The sequence below is a fragment of the Hyperoodon ampullatus genome, assembly GCF_949752795.1.
Source record: "Hyperoodon ampullatus genome assembly, chromosome: 14".
NCBI classification, from domain to species: domain Eukaryota; kingdom Metazoa; phylum Chordata; class Mammalia; order Artiodactyla; family Ziphiidae; genus Hyperoodon; species Hyperoodon ampullatus.
Genome location: NC_136927.1, coordinates 54042399 through 54061350, shown reverse-complemented (window position 1 = coordinate 54061350; position 18952 = coordinate 54042399). Strand labels below are relative to the sequence as shown.

At 43.1% G+C, this 18952-nt stretch overlaps 1 protein-coding gene across 1 annotated transcript in view; it reads left to right on the top strand.

The window, feature by feature from the left end:
* Positions 1-628: 628 nt before the first annotated feature.
* ZKSCAN5 (zinc finger with KRAB and SCAN domains 5) overlaps positions 629-18952 on the top strand; it is a gene marked incomplete at both ends in the record, with an annotated part of 30253 nt that continues 11929 nt past the window's right edge. Inside the window, 5 exons of the mRNA XM_079719066.1 lie at positions 629-1042; positions 4532-4670; positions 8710-8792; positions 9066-9201; positions 13646-14258. Coding sequence (XP_079575192.1) covers positions 629-1042; positions 4532-4670; positions 8710-8792; positions 9066-9201; positions 13646-14258 — 1385 coding nt within the window. The remainder of the gene's footprint in view (positions 1043-4531; positions 4671-8709; positions 8793-9065; positions 9202-13645; positions 14259-18952) is intronic.

Genomic DNA, 18952 nt, shown 5'->3' with positions numbered 1-18952 from the left:
TACAGACGAGGGTCCTGTCCCTAACCTTGACCGGGCCGGTTTCCGTGGATCGGCGTCAGGAGCGATTGTGGGCAATCCAGGTGCAAAATCTGTACTTAAAACCTTGGCTCTCTTCGGGACCCATGAAGTTTCCCGTTGGTCTGTCAAGCTCTTAGGGCTTGAGGGACAGGACCAATTTTGACCATTGTAATGTTTTTGACCTCCGTTCTGACTTAAGTTTGGCTTGTGGTAGAGAGAAGGAGCGGCTGCGTCTGGACTAGTTAGTAAGTCTCGTCTTGTTATTTACATGAAATTTAATGTTCTTCACCACAAAAATTGTATTTCATGAGGCCGTACGTCAGAGTTTTATTGCTCTCCTTTACACTTTTTAAATGTTGGAAATATTCTCCGTTGGTCATTATTTTGTGGGTGGAGTGATGGCTGTCTTGTAATTTTTAAGGAAATTACTCTGTTGGGTGATCATCTTTAGGATAGATGACCTCTTTGTCACCTCTTTGCTAATAACGATTTCCAATATATCAGTAGGTTGCACGCTAAGGAAAGTGTCCTTCAGAAGATCTCAAAGAGCAGAAAACAAGTTTGGTCCGTGTAACCCAGTTTACCTGGAGAGAGATCCCTCTAAGTTGGAATGATAATGACAGGATCTGGGGAAGTTATAGACTTAGACCCTCCCGCGGAGACTTCACCAGAGCAAGAAGACCTTCTGATAGTGAAGGTGGAAGAAGAAGATTGCACCTGGATGAGGGAGTACAATCCACCCGTGTTTGAGACTTTCTACCAGCGCTTCAAGCACTTCCAGTACCATGAAGCGTCAGGCCCCCGGGAGGCCCTCAGCCAGCTCCGGGTGCTCTGCTGTGAGTGGCTGCGGCCCGAGCTGCACACCAAGGAGCAGATCCTGGAGCTGCTGGTGCTGGAGCAGTTCCTGACCATCCTGCCTGAAGAGTTCCAGACCTGGGTGAGAGAACATCACCCGGAAAATGGAGAAGAGGCTGTGGCCGTGGTAGAAAATATAGAAAGAGAACTAGAGGAACGCAGACAACAGGTGAGTGAAAGAGGAGACCTTCGGGCAATGAGGAAGGAGAGGAAGAGAGTTGAGGAGCTGCTGAGCAGGGGTGAGATCCTGAACGCCCTGGTGCTTCATTCATATTCTTTTGTTCTCCTGGGATTAGGTGCACTATGGAGATTTCCTGCCACTCCAGCAAAGAGAAGCAGTATGCAGTTTGTTAATCTGGAGAAGACAGTCTGCGATTTTATTTCTATTTTAAATTACTGTATTTATTTTTTGAGTGGTGACATAATACAAAATTCAAAAGGTACATAAGGTTATAATGAAAAGTAAGTGTCCCTCCCACCCCTAATTCCCCAGCCTCCTGAGTTATCCTCACCAGAGGTAACCATTGTCCCATGATACTTGTCTATCCTTACAGAGATACACTCTATTCTGTGTATATTAGAGTATATGTGTATGACTTGTTTTTAAAAAAACACAAATGTTTTTACATCATTGTGCACTTCTGCCTCTTGCTTTTTTTCTTATAGTATATCCTGGCTTGTTCTATGTTAGTGCAAAGAGAGCTGCCTCACTCTTTGAAACTGCATTGTGTTCTACTGTATGGATGTACCATAATTTAACTCCTGCTGAAGGTCATTTACGTTGTTTCTTTAGATTGTTTCTGAATCTTTACTGCAACAGACTTTGCTGCAATGAATATCCTTTATATACATCATTAGTTGTAGAATCAAAGCTTAGAAGTCAAATTGTTGGCTCAGAGCCCGTACGCGTTGCATTTGTAGTTTGGACAGCTGTTGAGAGATTGCTCTCTGCAGAGGTTATACCAGCTTATATTCCCAACAGCCATATATGAGAGAAAATTTTTGCTTGCAGCCTGATAACACGATGTTATCCAACCATTTGATTACTGTCAATCTGAAAGATGCAATATTTCTGTGCAATTTTAATATGCATTTTTTCTTATTATGAGTGAGTTTGATCGCTGTACATATTTTAAAAGGCTGTGCATATACCCTTTTCTGTGACCTATCTCCTCATATTAACCTGTTAGAAAAAGTAAGCACTGTGTCTGCCATCTGAGTTGCAAGAGTTATTTTCCCGCTTTGTTGTTTGTCTTTGCTTATGGAGATTTTTGCTTTGCCGGGTTTTTTTATTTTTATGCAGTCAGTTTAAATCTTTTAATTTATGGTTTCTGGGAATTGTGCCATAATTAGAAAGCCCCTCTCCACTACAGTATTATAAGAAACTTATCATTTCTTCTCTATGTTTTTTTTATGGTTGTTGTTGTTTTTGTTTTACCCTTTGAAATGATAGATCCATCTGGAATTCATTTTGGTGTAGGGTGTTTGGTGTGGTTATAGCTTAACTTTTTTTCCAGATGTCTGTCCAGTTGCCCCAGCAACTTATACAGCAATCCCTTTTTTTTCCTTCTCTGATTAAAATGCCAACTTTATTACATACCAGATTTTTACATGTATTTGGGTCCATTTCTGGTCTTTTTATTCTATTTTATTGATCTGTCTGTTTACATATCAGTATTTCAATTATCTGAGTTATATAAAGTGTTTTGGTCAATATAGGTCTGCCCTCCCCCTTCCAAATTTTTTTTTCAATATTTTAATTTTTCCATATGAACTTTAGAATTATTTACCTTCTACCACTCCAAAAATCCTGTCGGTATTTTTTACTGGGATTGCATGAAATCGGATGTTAATTTAGGGAGGTTCCGTATCTTTACATTGTTACGTCTTCTTGTCCTTTCTTACTCATTTATCACCTGACTCTGTCTACCTCCCTCTTGTTGCTAGGCTCACATTTCTGAAACTTTAATTTTTTTTTTCATAGCAAAGAAACAAAAATCATGGGATCCTAGGTGTACAAGACTTTGAAGCTAGTTAGAGAATTTCCCTCATTCTTCAGAGCCATTGCCCTTCAGTGTAAGGTACCAGTCTCATTATTCTTCCCCTCTGGGTCAGGGGTACTTCAATACTCCAGAACATCCTCAGGCTCTTCAGCTGGGTTAGCTCACTCCATGAGGCAAGGGGACAGCAGAGGGAGTTGCTGGGGACCTGCTGCCAGACCCCGCAGCTGAGCTGAATGATTGTCTTGCAGACCAGAGTGTTTGAACCTTTCTATTGCTTCTGTCAGGACAGGAAGTAAAGGTTCCTGGTGCCATCTGGTTATTCCTTTTTTAAACCTTTTTGGGACATTAGCGGACAAACCTTTCCCTACTTTTTTATGGTAATAAATATTCAAAATCATAGTTTAAAACAGAAAGCATTTTTAAATGGATGACTTACAGCAGATATTACGCATTGACCCCTGTCATTGGGATATGCACCCCATCTGTGGAAGGAGCACAGAGATCATTTCTTGATGGTAGGTCAGGGATCTGAGGCCCAGAGAGGGGGGTTTTCCTGAGGGCCTGCACAGGGCCTGCACAGCTTTCTCTCTGCCTGCCCTCTCTATCCCTGGCATTGTTTCTCACCTTTATCTCCAGGTAGTTCTTGTCTCTAGCAAGCCTTTTCTCAGGCTTTATCCTCTACCCCTCCTCCTTGGTTTCTCTGTCCTACTTTCAGGGGTCCTCAAGGGCTGCTTTGCTTCTTCGTTGCCCAGGGACCCTTTGACGTACTTGGCATCATCTTAACTCTTGTCCTAAGCAGGTCCACAAGGACACACACACTTCCGTGTAGAGTCATATTTGCCACAACTGTGTTGCCTCCGCCTCTTAATGTAACACTCCTGTGCCACGTTTTGCCAGTACTGGGAGAGTTAAAACTGAAAGTGCTTTGAAACATAAGGGACGGCGGCGGGGTTGGGGGGCGCAATTCTATCTCAGAGCCTGATCTTATTACCTGCTAGGATGGCACTGAGCTAGTACCTTCCAGAAGAGGCAGATTTTAGAGACTGGTTGTGTACCCTAGGGTTGTGCAAGAACAAAGAGCAGAAAGACAAGAGACACACCGCTCTTGCGGTTGGTCTGTCCTACTTGAACCTGGTCGTCTGGGACTTTGAGGGTGACTTCCTGTGTCCTGTGTTGACCTTTCCGAGCTCGTTTCTCACTCTCTCCCCCCTTCACTAAACTTGGCCCACACTGGCTTTCTGCCTGAGGGTCTTTGCTTATGTCATTCTGTCTGCCTGGGACACTCCTGACTTTTCCCTTGGCTGGCTTCTTTCCTCTTCTACGTGTTGACTTCAGTGACACTTCCTCAGAAGAGCCTTCCTTGGCCACCCAGTCTAAAGTAGGTCTCATCTGTTTTGCCTCGTGGCACCACTTTCTTCTCCTTTTTCACATATAACACAGTTTGTAGCTGTGTATTTATTGGTGTGTCGATATGTCTAATGGAAGTCGTCTTCAACTACAACGTGTTTATGCAGCAATTGGGTAATTAGTCCTGGCTCGTTGTAGATGCACGTGAAATACTTGGCCAAGGAGTGAATGAAAGAGTAACGTGACCTTGCTGGGTTCCTTCATAGCCTTTCCTGTAATGTGCTGACTGGTGTGATTGTGGTTGTCAGATCGTGGCGTGTGCTGAAGTGCTTCCTCCGAAGGTCGTGCCACCTGGAGCCGGGCCCGAGTCCTTCAGTCACCAGCTTCTGCCTGTGGACCCGCAGCCTGAACACGAGCCGCAGAGGCCTCATCTTCTGGAGGAAAACGGTGAGGATCTGGGCTTTAGTGGAACGGATGTGGGCTCCCTGGCCGTGTGGGTAAGCGGTATCTGTAGAGAGACCTGGGGCTGGGCAGCCTCTCCGCAGTCAGTGGATCTGGAGGTTGGGAAGGGCTGGGGGCCTGGAATCGGGTCCCTGGTCAGCTCACAGGCTGGCTAGGAGTCGTACCAGTAACCAGTGTCCTTCGAGAGCTATGCTGCAGATGACGACAGCTCTAAGTACAGGTACTGTTAAAAGATGTACAGAAGTCTTTTACAAAAGTATTATCATGGTTTTGCAACAGTTTTCCAGCTCTATCTCATTCATTTTGTTGTCCTAAGGCTCAGGTAGACAAAGCTCTCCAGTTCCTCACTGCACTTCTGGCTGTTCAGCCATTCATGTGAAATCTGATTTTAAGCCATGCTTCATGAGGACCTGTAGAGCGTCTGTTCTCTCTCTCCTTCCCTCCCTCTTGCCCTCACTGTTATTAACCAGTATGAGATACATCAAGGAAGAAAAGTGCACAGCTGAGTATCTTATTTATGATGATATATGTCCACAAGTCTAATATCCCTAATCGGAAACTCTTGCTATCAGATATATTTTAGAATTTAGAATTATTCAGATTTAGTAAGATGATCTGATTTACATACAGTGCACTACCATCAGGATTTGAAGGGTGACCCCACAATCACACATTAATTTAGTATTTTGGCAGTGAACTGTATGCCTAGTTACAGTAAGTGGATTAAATAAAAACTTCAAATAGCTTCATATCAGTTCTGGTCAGGTTTTGCTGTCAAATTAGTTCAATGGCCAACTTAATGAAAAAAAAAAAAAACTTTTGGTATTTAAAGCTTTGGGATTTTGGAATGTGGAGAAGGAATTGTGAACTCGAATTTCCTGTTTGGCCCCAGCCTTTCTTCCGGGCTCCTCTTAGTGGTCGGCCTTGAAGTCTCACTGCTCTAAGCTTTTCCAGCTTTCCTCTCACTGTGGTAACAGTAACTATTACTTATGTGGTGTTTACTGTGTCAGGAGCTGTTCTAAGCTGCTTTACCTGTATGAACTCATTTAACCCTCAGTGTAGTGCCAGGAAAAACAGTCTTCACCATTTAACATCTGGGGCCAATGGGTCCTTTCTATTTTTTTTTATATTTTTAAGTCATTTTATGAATACTTACAGAAGAATCAAAAGATAATGAAAAATAAATCTTAAAGGAACTTTAGTAAGAATTAAACCTCTTTGTATCAAGTATGTTTTGATAATATAAAAATCATAAAAAATGAGAGAATACCGTCACTCAATACCACCCCTTTAGCAAAATGAATATGTCCTTTTAGCAAGATGGGATGGTCCAGAATCTTGTTGCAAAATATTACGTGATGAAGTCCTTCCTGTTGAATGATCGGATAAGGTGTCATAGCTCCTTTTTGGAATTAGAAATGTAGCATTTATCATTGTTTCTTGAGTGTGGGAAGATTCATCTAGGATATTGTCATTGGCAGACTCTGTCAGCTTTCTCCTGTGCCTTCAGTTTCATACTGTCTTTAGCACACTGCTCTCTGTGTCATCTTCTCATTCACCTACTAGTAGTGAAACGTCTTCCACGGCACATTTTCTTCTCTTTGTCGATATGGGTGGGTGGAAAGTGAGAAATTCTGAATTCTCGACTATGGTCAATGACAACTAAAAAACAAGTGTCAACAGCCTTAAACCTTCTTGAAGATAATGCAGAACTCTGGGGAATGTATTTAATACTTTGAGAACAGTGAAGAACAGTGGTTTATTTCACTATTGCCTGATCCTGAATATTTCTTTTATTCTCCCATTTTCTTATAATTTTAGTCTTTTCGTGCTAACATTAAGACTCATTAATGAATAATTAGTGAAAATGAAAAAATTCCTAGGATGATGAACTAGAAGAGTGCTTTGATAGAAGATCATTCAGATCCCAAAATGTATCCTAGATTTGTAAAAAGGTCCAATGGATCTGTATGGAAATTACAAAATAAGAGTTTTCTTTTATTTTTTAATAATACTAACATTTTCTTTTCGTTCTTCAGAAGACCTCTAAAAGAATAAAAGTCACGTCATTCCAGTCTTTAAAAATAGTTGAAACTGTCCAAAAAAAGGGAACCCCCAAACCCAAAATTGTACCTAGTAGACCTAGCTGGCATTCCAAGGGTTAATGCCCACAGTAACCCCATGGACTAGGTATTATTGTTACTCTCATATTAGAAATTAAGAAGCTGAGGCCCTCAGAGGTTAAATAATTTGTTCAAAGTCCCAAAGCTATTACACGGCAGAGCTGGGATGTTACCCCAAGCAGTCTGGCTGTAAGTCTGCACATTTACCCTGTCCTGAGCTGCGCTGCCTGCTTTACCTCCAGGCTCACCCAGTGCAGAACCGTGTCCCCTTCTGATCACTGTCATCTTCCTTCACACGCAGAGTCTCGTCGGATCAGGCTGCTCGTCTTTGCTCCCTCAGTGCTGCTTCTCTTTGCCCTGTTAGCTAGACCCTGGCCACTTTCCTTATTCCAACAAAAAAAATACTGGGTTGGTTTGTTTTACACCCTGGAAGATGCTGCATCCTTCATGCTTTGATGGCACTGAGAGCTGGCTTTCCATCTCTGGGACTCATTTGATCTTGAGAGGGCCAAAGTTGTTTACTTAAAAGTTAGAAACAACAGGTTTCACAGGAACTTCAAAAAAAAAATAAGTGGGATTATTTAGAATGTAATTATTCTCATTTTTCCAATTATGACTGGAACATAATTACTGTTTGTGTATAGCCTATGTTCATCCCTCTCTTTCACGTCTTACTTTGACTGTAACCACACTCCCGGGTTCAGATCCTGTGTCTGTTTTCGGCTTTCATTTCTAACCACGATCTCCTCTATTTTGGGTCTTTGCTCCTTACTTCCTAGTCCTTGGACACAAGCAAGCTACATATGCACATACATCTCTGGGACCGGGGACACCATAGAAAGGTCTAAATCATCGTGTTAAAGGTTGATACCAGGTGGATCTCCAAGTCAGGGTGCATGGAGACAGATCCAGATGCACCATGAATCTTGGACAAAGGAGAGCAGAGGTGACAGCAGAGGGTCAAATGTGCACTAGCATCTAGAGACCAGACCCTCCGGGCCTTGCACATGTGATTCACTCTACCCAGAAAGCACCCTCATCCCGCCTCATCCCGCCTCACCCCACCCCACCCCTGCTTCTAGAGTCACTTCCTGTGGAAGGACTTTCCGGGTGCTCTCACCTCCTGCTCTCCACTCTGTAGATGCCCCTACCTCTGTGTTCCTGCAGGAACTTGGGTGAACTTTGAGGATAATACTCTTTACCCTGTGCCAGGAGTAAAGCTTCCATGTCTGCCCTCCCCATCAGACGGTGCGGTTTTGGAAGGCAAGAATTGTTTTATCTGCCTGTTCTTAGAACACACAGAGTAGACTTAATACAAGCTAGTTGGCTGACTATAAACCAACCGCAGTCATTTTTTGAAGGGAGAGAACGTGAACTAAGGCCTTGCTGATCAAAGTGTGGTCCAAAGAGCTGCAGCACCAGCATCACCTTTGAGCTTGTTAGAAATGCAAAATATGGGGGCCACCCTGGAACCACTGAGGCAGAGTCTGCCCTGTACCAAGACCCCCAGGTGATTTGTTTGCACATTAGAGCTTGGGAAGCCCTGGGCTCTAGGCAGCGCTTCAGCTTCACGGAAGAGTGGGCCTTTGGAGGTTCTTTGAGGTGACTAGGTTTGACCTGGGCAGAGCAGAGAGCATCCTTTATAGGGGAATGGTACCATCCCCAGTCAGCAGCAGGATTAGTCTGGCCATCACAGGGAGTCTAGTTTTTTTCAGGGGAAGGGTGAGTATAGGGTAGATGTGGGGGGCCCAGAATGTAGAGGGTCTTGAAGGCTGAGCAGAAGAATTTGGTCTTGATGCCACAGGGCGCCATTGTGGATTCTTGAGCAAAAGCGGAACATGATGGCAGTTGGAACTGGGTAGAGAGATTCTCACTGACACCTCTTTTTCTCCCCCCCTCAGCCCTTCCTGCTCTCCAAGTTCCCTCCCTTCCCCTGAAGGACAGCCAGGAGCTGACAGCCTCACTTCTCTCAGCTGGGTCCCAGGTGAGCCGGTGTCCCTGTGCCCACATTGAGGACCCACGTCTGATTTTGGACAAGTAGCTGCCTTAAGCCTGAGTCTTTATCAGGGTTCCGTCTCTTTAACCAGAGACCGGGCCCATCTTGGGTTTGTGCTTTTCTGTCTTTTTCTGTTCTGCTCCCCCATCCTCTGTGAAGCACAGTCCCTCCCGTTTTTCTTTCCTTAAGGCTCCCAGTTCCTCCCCTCGCTCCAAATTTGAACGTAGGGAATGGGAATTTAGTGGAGATCTCGTGTTTCAGAAGTTGGTGAAAATTGAAGATGTGGCTGACGTGGCTGTATCCTTCATCCTGGAGGAATGGGGACATTTGGACCAGTCCCAGAAGTCCTTCTGTAGGGATGACAGGAAGGAGAATTATGGGAGTATTACTTCCATGGGTAAGAATGATTTCGTCTGCATGGATTAGGACATCTCCATTTTGTTATTAAGAATATTTATAGCACATCCTGTAAAAGCATGTATGTTTTGGGCTTCCCTGGTGGTGCAGTGGTTGAGAGTCCGCCTGCCGATGCAGGGGACATGGGTTCGTGCCCCGGTCTGGGAGGATCCCACATGCCGTGGGGCGGCTGGGCCCATGAGCCATGGCTGCTGGGCCTGCGCGTCTGGAGCCTGTGCTCTGCAACGGGAGAGGCCACAACAGTGAGAGGCCTGCGTACTGCAAAAAAAAAAAAAAAAAAAAAAAAAGCATGTATGTTTTAATCGCTGTGACTTTGCATATTTTTTTTTGTCTGTGAAAGAGTAAATCACCCTTCTCTCTTTTTTTCTTATTCAGCTTATTCTGATTATCTCCATCATAATAAGAGGAAGATTGAGGACTGTTAATGCTTTGGGATAGTATTTGCAATCCAGCAAATGTTATATTTAGCTTAAAACTAACAGGATTGGGTCTTAACAGAGTTGTAGTAGTGATTGTACTCTGTTCCTTGACAAACTGAATCATGGTTAACTGAATAATTCTCATTTGTGAAAGCATCTCAGACTTTGCTGAATAACCGTTCAGTGAAGTAGTTATTACAGTGTCTCAATAGCATTCATTCTTTTCTTTTCCTCTCACGCATGGGTGGCAACTTGTTCACTCTATTACCATTCTCACATCACCGGTACTTGTTTTATGATGTTTGCCTTGGCATCTGCATTTTACATGTCTTATCCCTTCTTGAATTTTGCACCCCAGATAAGATTCTGAACCTATTTCTAAGTTATGATCTTGGAAACTAATATTTGATTGTGCTGCCTGGAGCAATTGTAAAAAATCTCAGCACTGTGGCAGACCTTTTGAAGCTTATGAATTTTATCTTCTTTTGAGTGAATTCTTTTGGAAGAATCACTATCAAGCACACTGGTAGACTTTAGATGGAATACATATACTATAATGCCAAATTTCTTTTGAAAAACATCTCAGTTTGTATCGTTAAGGATTTAGTTCACTCACAGGCTTTTATTTAAAAAGTAAAATTGACTTCTCTCTCAAATTTTTCCATTTCCTTTATTACTGTTGATATATATTTGTATTTTCTTTGATTTATTTGCATATGCCCTCTGCTTATTTATCTATTGGGATCTTAGTGGTGGTCTCAAGGAATTATTTATGTAGTATAAATATTATCATATTTAATGCAAATTTTTTTCATTCTCTTTTTTTTTTTTTTTTTTTTTTTTTTTTTTTTTTTTTTTTTTGTGGTACGCGGGCCTCTCACTGTTGTGGCCTCTCCCGTTGCGGAGCACAGGCTCCGGATGCGCAGGCTCAGCAGCCATGGCTCACGGGCCCAGCCGCTCCGCGGCATATGGGATCCTCCCAGACAGGGGCACGAACCCGTATCCCCTGCATCGGCAGGCGGACTCTCAACCACTGCGCCACCAGGGAGGCCCTCATTCTCTTTTAAAATTAATTTCAAATACCTTTCTTGTCTGATTTGAGTTGATTAGTATTGTTTTATCTTTTTCAATTACTTTATAGGTATTTAATGGGTTTCAGAGTTGCAGAACTTGGCGCAGTTTTTCTGTACTATTCTCCAAGGGGTTTTGAATTGTTACTTTCTGATTTTTTTTTTTTTTTTGGCCGCACCACGCGGCATGTGGAACTTCCCAGCCCAGGGATCAAACCCGCACCCGCTGCAGTGGAAGCGCGGAGTCTTAACCACTGGACCGCCAGGGAAGTCCTGATTTTTTTTTCTCATTATTCATCTTTTTCTTACAATATCTTTACAACTTGAGTAAACTCTTCTACACTAAGAACATGTTCAGTGGTTTCTGCCTCTTCAGCTTCTTTGGGAAGACCACATTCGAGAACTTTCATGCTGTGGGTTCCTAACAGCATCAGAGATGGTCACGATTTTTAAAGTATCCATCAAATTTAGAAGTGAGATTTTTAAAAATTAGTGAATGAATCGTGGAGACAGCCGTTTCAATGGAGTGGCTGGGATGTTGGGGAACAAGAGACAGTTTCTTGGAAGATTGCACAGGAGAGAATTTGAGAAAGCTATTGTAGATAAACTTTCAAGAACATTGTCTGTGAAGGTGAAACAAAAGAGGGCTGGTCACCGACAGCGTACCTGGTGTAGATGGATGGGTGGTTTTTGTATGTTGTCTTTGTTAATGGGAGAAGTTTTAAGCACACTGAAATGTCACTGGGCGAGAGCTGGTGGGGAGTGAGTATGAAATACTAGAGCGAGGAAGAGCAGGTAATTGGTGTAGGGAGGTCCCTGGAAAGCAGAATGGCCTGGTGAGGCCCCATGGGGAGGAAAGATTGACCTTGGTGAGGGGGAGGGTCCGCTCTTCAGCTCTGAGGCAAGGGGAGGACGGGAGAATCAGGCTGCCAGCACGCTGACACTTGTGGTTGTAGGATGTTCAGGGAGGTCTTGACTGGATAGTTTAGACTCTCCCTGAAATAGGAGACAGAGTCACCTGTTGCGAGTGAGCAGGTGATGGTGTGGGTGGTGGAGCAGAGGTTTGAGTGCAGAGAGGACTTTGGTTCGCACGCACGTGGTAAAAATTATCCGAATAGTTTAAGTGGGTTTAAAGTGAGAAGTGAGTCTCCCGACCCTCAGTCCCTCAGTTTCCCGCACAGAGGCAGTGACTGTTACGCTTCCTGATTGCAACTCTAGACACAGTCTGTGTGTAGACAAGTTTATGCCAAAACAAACACTCTTTTATTTTTAAATACAGTGATCTATCTTGGAGATCACGATGAAGACGTTTTGATGTAGCTGCTGAGAAGAATGAGTGGGAAACCAGCCAGCCTTAGAAATGTAGGATGCCAGTGTGGGGTACCAGTGAGGTTGACAAGCGTGAATTTGTAAAGCACCGAATCTGCTGATTGGGTGTTTTGGAACCAACTGCCTCCTCACCCCCCGCCCCCAATGCGTTACTAAGCAGCCGGGCATCGTGTTGAACAAGGAACACAGCTCTCTGTCAAACATACAAATAAATCAGGAGAATCAACGGAAAGCTCCTCATGTACTCAGAGAAGGGGAGGGGAAAGAGGAAAGAAACAAATCTGTAAGCCAACTGGCATATCAACCTGTATCATCACCTTCTCTGGAAAAGGGCGATTGTGAATAGTCCCAAAGAGATACATAGAGCTCATCTGATTTTTTTCAAATTCACCCCTGGAAAAAGAAAGCCATGAGCTTATTTGCCTTGCTGAATGGGAGAGAGCTCTAATAAGAATAAAATGTGTGGACATAAGTAAATGGGAATAAAAGAAAAAGAAATATTGTGATAGCTGAGATTACTTGCCTAGTTAAATGCAGGAGGAAAAAACATCTAAAAAGTTTGGTTTTGTGATAGAGTTCTTTTGTTTATATGTTTGTTTCCACTCTTAAAATGTCTTTTTAGGAAGAGAATTAAGTAAAAATAGTTAGAAAATAAATTTAAAGTTGCCTTCATGATACAAGAATTACAACTTCTCGCTATATCAAAAAACGGATAGTAATAGTATCTCCCTCAAAGGGTCATTGTAAGGATTAAATGCCATAAAACTGAAAAACACTTGAAGGCATAGTGTCTGGTCCATAGTACACACTCTGCAAACATTAGTGGTTAATACCATTTTTATGTAATGTTTGAAAACTACTTTTCTTTCTACAAAACAGCCTTACTGGAAAGTTCTCAGTAGGCCATGATCTATCTCTCTATCCTTTAAAAAGCATTCCCTATTTTTTGTTAACTACTGAAGGTTTGTCCTTGCTAACTATATTAAATGTCAGTGTTTTGAGTGAAATACGTGCTGCTGATCCAGTTACACAGGGAACCGATTGCAGCCTCTTAAATGTCTCTGTTCATCAGTGACCACTGAGTGGTGAGCTAGCTCTCGACAGTTGTAGGACTTCTCTGGGTACAGAAAGAACGCCTTTTCCCCTTTAGACTAATTCACACCAAACTGAGATTCTTTGGGGATTGAAAAAGCTAGAAAGATCCTCTTTCTTCTCCAGGCTATGAATAAACAAGAAGAGGAAGGTGAGGACTGGGTTAGCTGCATCACCCAGTATCAGATTTTACTGAGAACAGTTGACATGGCACAGGTGTTCCTAAACAGGTACTGTACGGATGTACTGTACCCAGAGGATGTGATTGTCATTAAATGGAATGACTGCTCTCCCAGTCTCATCCCCTTGAACCATTCTTGCCGGCTCTGTCTTCCCTAACCTGCCTCAGTTTCCTGCTTCAGTGTTCTTCATCCCATCCCTGTATTGTGAAGTCATTTTGCAGATGGCTTTACAAAGTCACTCCTTGCTTGCACGTGTTGGTTTCATGTTATTATCCGCTATTTCTGAATGCGGGGAATAAGCTCATGTTTCCATTTTCCCTCTATTATCTCAGATTACGAGTCCAGGAACAACAATGTGGAACTCATAGTAAAGCAGATTTCTGATGAAGCCAAATCGCCCTGGATGACCTCAGGAAGCCCTGAAAGAAATGTCCCCCCGAGTCAAGAGTTTGGAGGAGTTAGCAACCCTCACAGCGTGGTAGAAAGGTGGCAGGTCAACCCCCCCATGGGGAAATCAAGGCAGACCCCTCCTCAGAAAAGAGATCTCGGCGCCATCACAGACGTGAACCAGAAGCCAAACACCAACGGCGAGAGAGGGCACCGATGTAATGACTGCGGGAAATTTTTCCTTCAGGCCTCCAACTTCATCCAGCACCGGCGAATCCACACGGGAGAGAAACCGTTTAAGTGCACCGAGTGTGGGAAGAGCTATAACCAGCGCGTGCACCTCACCCAGCACCAGCGCGTGCACACCGGCGAGAAGCCTTACAAGTGCCAGGTGTGCGGGAAGGCCTTCCGTGTCAGCTCACACCTGGTCCAGCATCACAGCGTGCACAGCGGGGAAAGGCCCTACGGCTGCCCCGAGTGCGGGAAGAGCTTCGGGCGCCACTCCCACCTGATCGAGCACCTCAAGCGCCACTTCAGAGAGAAATCCCAAAGATGTAGGTGTGAGCAGTTTGTCTTCGGAGCATAAACGAGGCAGAAATTGCCTTATCAGCTTAGAACTATCGGACAGATGGGTGGTGATCCTAGCAGCAGTAGCAGGAAGGGACAAAAAGTTACCGTCTATTTTATTATCACGTACTTTATGGGGTTTTAAAAATTCTTATTTTTTTACTGAAGGTAGTTGATTTACAGTGTTGTGTTGATTACTGCTGTACAGCTGAAATTCAGTTATACATATATATACTTTTTGATATTCTTTTCCATTATGGTTTATCATAGGATATTGAATATAATTCTCTGTGTTCTACAGTAGGACCTTGTTGTTTATCCGTTCTCTATATAATAGTTTGCATCTGCTGATCCCAACCTCCCAGTCCATCCCTCCCCCACCCCCCTCTACCTTGGCAACCACCAGCCTGTTCTCTATGTCTGTATCACTTGTACTTTAATTAATTGTCAGATTAGTTGGCAAAACTCTATGCCCTCCCCACCATCCCCACAATTTCTCTTTCCCCAGAGGTGCTGCTCTCAGCAATCTTACCTGTTTCTTCTGATAATTCCACATTTTAAAATAATACGGCTGTTGCTTGACCCATCAATTTTAGACATTATCTGTTGACTTTCTATTTCATAAATGAGGACTTTGGCTCTCTTACATGCTTCTTCCCTCTTCCCCCTTTTCCCAATTTAGTTATTTCACTTACTTTAAAATGATAAAGTAATAATAGTATGGTTGACTCCTGAAGAGCAGAGGGATTAGGGGTGCTGACCCCCTCGCAGTCCAAAATCCACATGAAACTTTACAGTCAGCCTTCCGTATTGCTGTTCCACATCCTCGGATTCAACCAACTATGGGTTGTGTAGGACTGTAGTACATATTTATTGAAAAATATCTGCATATGAGCAGACCTGTGCAGTTCAAACCCGTGTTGTTCAAGGGTCAACTGTACAGGAAGTTTGGGGGAAAGAAAGTGGGAGGGGAAAAAATCACCCATAATCCCACCATCCTAACTAGTAGAACTGTTATTACTTAGTGTGCTTCCATTTTTTTTTTCATAAGCCTTTTTTATATGGGGCTACTCATAGGGTACAATCAAATATTAGACACACATATTTTCTAGCGTTGCTTGGCCCTCCTGTTTGTTATTTTTGACAACCTGGCATTATGTAGAAACATCATGGTGTACTCAACTGTTCCCTAGCTGAAATTCTAATTTTTTTTCTCTTGTCCTGATAACTGTGCTTATGCCTTGTCCTATACTTGGGAATATTTCCTTATAATAGATGCCCAGAAGTGGGACTAGTGGATGAAAGGTCAAGGACATTTTTATGGTTCTTGATACATATGGCCAAATTGCTTTTTAAAACTATTATACCATATATGAGCGTATCAGTTGTACTAAATTTCTTCCAGGGCTATCAAACTTTTTTTTTAGCAAATTGTGTAAGCAGAAGAGAATTCTTTGCTGTATTCATTTTCAGTAATTTAGTTATGAATCAGGCTGAGTAATTTTCCTGCTTGTACTTACCTTTTTATCTGCTCACATGACTTCTGTAAGGATGAGATCACTGTAAACTGTGCTGTGAACTTAAAGGCTTTTATTAATATTCTTCAGAAAACTCGAAGACTGGCCAAAGTGTTTATTTTTAAATTATGCCTTTGGTGTCCCCAAGCCCAGCTACTTGTCATTCACATTAACAGCTGCTGTCACCTATTCCAACATGGAATAGAAGCTTATGAAGCTCATGGTGTCTTTATGGTCTGGGTCAAGCTCAGCCCTCTCCTCAGCCAGTTTGATCCCATTCTCCTTCCGCCTCTTGGCGGAAATCCATCCAATAGCACTCCAAACCTGGGAAGCAACTGCTTTAAAATAGTATCTTTTATATCTTCCCTGTAATTGTTCTTCGGCCTAGTTTCCTAGTTAATACTTCCCCCATTTTTTTGATCGAAGGAGGGATACTTTGTGTGCTCATCCAGCTGTATTTATTGAGCGCCTCCAGTGCTAGGTGCTTGGGATTCAGCAGTAAGCAGAACAGACACTGTTCGTGCCCTCATGGAGCTGACGGTCTGATGGGAGGAGCATTCAAGGTGATGAGCATTCCCAAAGAAGTGTCGGGTGCCCTGGGAGGGAAAAGGAAGCTGGGGTGTTGGCTAAGGGCATAGAGCAGAGGTTGATGTGTCACCCTTCGTATTGACAATATTTTCTACTGGCTCATTTCTCTTTTTTCCTGGCTCCTAGTCGGGTATTCTTCCAACTCTGTATCCTCTTCATACTCCTTTCTTGTAGTTTTCATCAGTTCTCACTGTTCACTTGTGTATCTTCATTTTTAAAATTTATTTTTTATTAAAAAATTGTTTTTTGGCTGCTGCCACGAAGCTTGCAGGATATTAGTTCCCCGAACAGGGGATTGAACCTGGGCCCACGGCAGTGAAGGCACGGAGTCCTAACCACTGGACTGCCAGGGAACTCCCCATTTTGTGTATCTTTGTTCTGTCTCATTCTGCCTCCCTGACTCATGTTGAGGTAATGATCCCTTCCACATTTCCTACCTCCTCTCCCATTTCAGAATTCCCTTCTCTCTTTCCTATGTAATAAAAGTGTCTGGCTTTCCCCTATGATTCCCTAACCTCAGTCGTTCTCACCACCCTCCCAAGTAAGCTTTCTCTTCACTTTGTTCTTTTCACTGGACAGACACCCAAAGGTTCTTTTCATTTCTGTTAGCATCAAGCACGTCCATGCACCCATCACCCCGCCTTTGTTACTCCTATTACAGCGTAGTTTCATTTGATTATCCTCTTTTGCCTGATAGTTTATTTTTCTTCTGTAAAAGAACTGATAACATTTGTGTTTCCTCTTTATCTTTTCAGGCAATGATAAAAGAAGTAAGAGTACAAAATTGAATGTTAAGAAGAAAATTTCAGAATTTTCAGAAGCAGACCTGGAACCAACAGAAATAATCCCAAGAAATGTTTCTCAGGTTCAAGATTTTGGAGAAGGCCATGAACACCAGGGCAAATTGGATAGAAAGCAGGGAATTCCCATGAAAGAGATACTAGGACAACCCTCTTCAAAGAGGATGAATTTCAGCGAAGTCACGTATGTCCACAAAAAGTCCTCCACCGGAGAGAGACCGCATAAATGTAACGAATGTGGGAAAAGCTTTATACAGAGTGCACATCTTATCCAGCATCAGCGAATACACACTGGGGAGAAACCATTTAGGTGTGACGAGTGTGGGAAAAGCTACAATCAGCGTGTGCACCTAACTCAACATCAGCGGGTCCACACTGGGGAGAAGCCCTACACCTGTCCATTGTGTGGGAAAGCATTTAGAGTGAGGTCCCACCTTGTTCAGCACCAGAGTGTGCACAGTGGGGAGAGGCCTTTTAAGTGTAATGAGTGCGGGAAAGGCTTTGGGAGACGTTCACACCTTGCTGGGCATCTCAGGCTCCACTCAAGAGAGAAATCCCATCAGTGTCATGAATGTGGAGAAATCTTTTTTCAGTATGTTAGCCTCATTGAACACCAGGTGCTCCACATGGGCCAGAAGAATGAACAAAATAGCATCCGTGGGGAAGCATACAGCTGGAACTTAACGGTGATTGAGGATAAGAAGGTTGAGTTGCAAGAGCAGCCTTATAAGTGTGATGTGTGTGGCAAAGCCTTTCATTACAGTTCAGAGCTCATTCAGCATTACAGAACTCATACCGCAGAGAAAACCTATAAATGGGATATGTGTAGAGAAAGCGTTGGCCAGTGTTCCCACACAAAACAACATTCAAAAAGCTATTCCAACCTGAAAGCCCATCAATGTAACGAATGTGGCAGAGGCTTTGCTCTGAAGGCACATCTTAACCAACATCAGAGGATCCATACTGGTGAGAAACCCTTTCAATGTAAAGAATGCGGAATGAGTTTCAGTTGGAGTTGTAGCCTCTTTAAACATCTGAGAAGTCATGAGAGGACAGATCCCATAAATACCTTAAGTGTCTAAAGGTTTCTATTGTAGAACAGCTCTTACACGATTTTAGAGAAGCCTTCCTGAAGACAAACCCTACTCCTATAATGAATGTAATAACAACTTCAAGCATCTCCTCCAACTTAACCATCAAACCTATGGATCTGTTAAGATCCTTCAGTTAGAACTTAGGACACTGGAGCATCCACAGCAGATAGATAGCTGCTTTTCCACTGAGAAATGTGTTCGTTTGCATCTTCAAGCTTGAGAGTCTAGACAGGAGAGAACCTAAGGATACAGTGGACGAAGGGAAGCCTTCAGATGGCAGTCATTCTTCATGCGACTCTCAGAACATTGACAGTGGGAAAAGCCTCACAAATGCAGTAGGAATAAGCTTCATTTGTAGTTTCTGCCTTGTTTGACAGCTTATCTATTCAGGGAAGAGCACAGTGAAAGAAAGAACCCTTCAGCATGATCTTGGTTTTGGTACCTCAGCAATGAACCTTTTCTAGATGTGGTGATGCCAGCCACTGGAATGCTCCAGGCGATGTTCTCATCTTGAGTATTAAACCTTTTCAAAAGAAATTGACTTAAGGTATTTATATTTTGGCAAAATTGAGGTTCAGAGGCTGGATGGTATGTGTTTTCGCTGCCTTATTCAACCTACAACTTCTCCATGAAACACAGTCTACCTTTTTGTTTTGTCTTGATTCTCCTGGCATCATGGTTAGCTA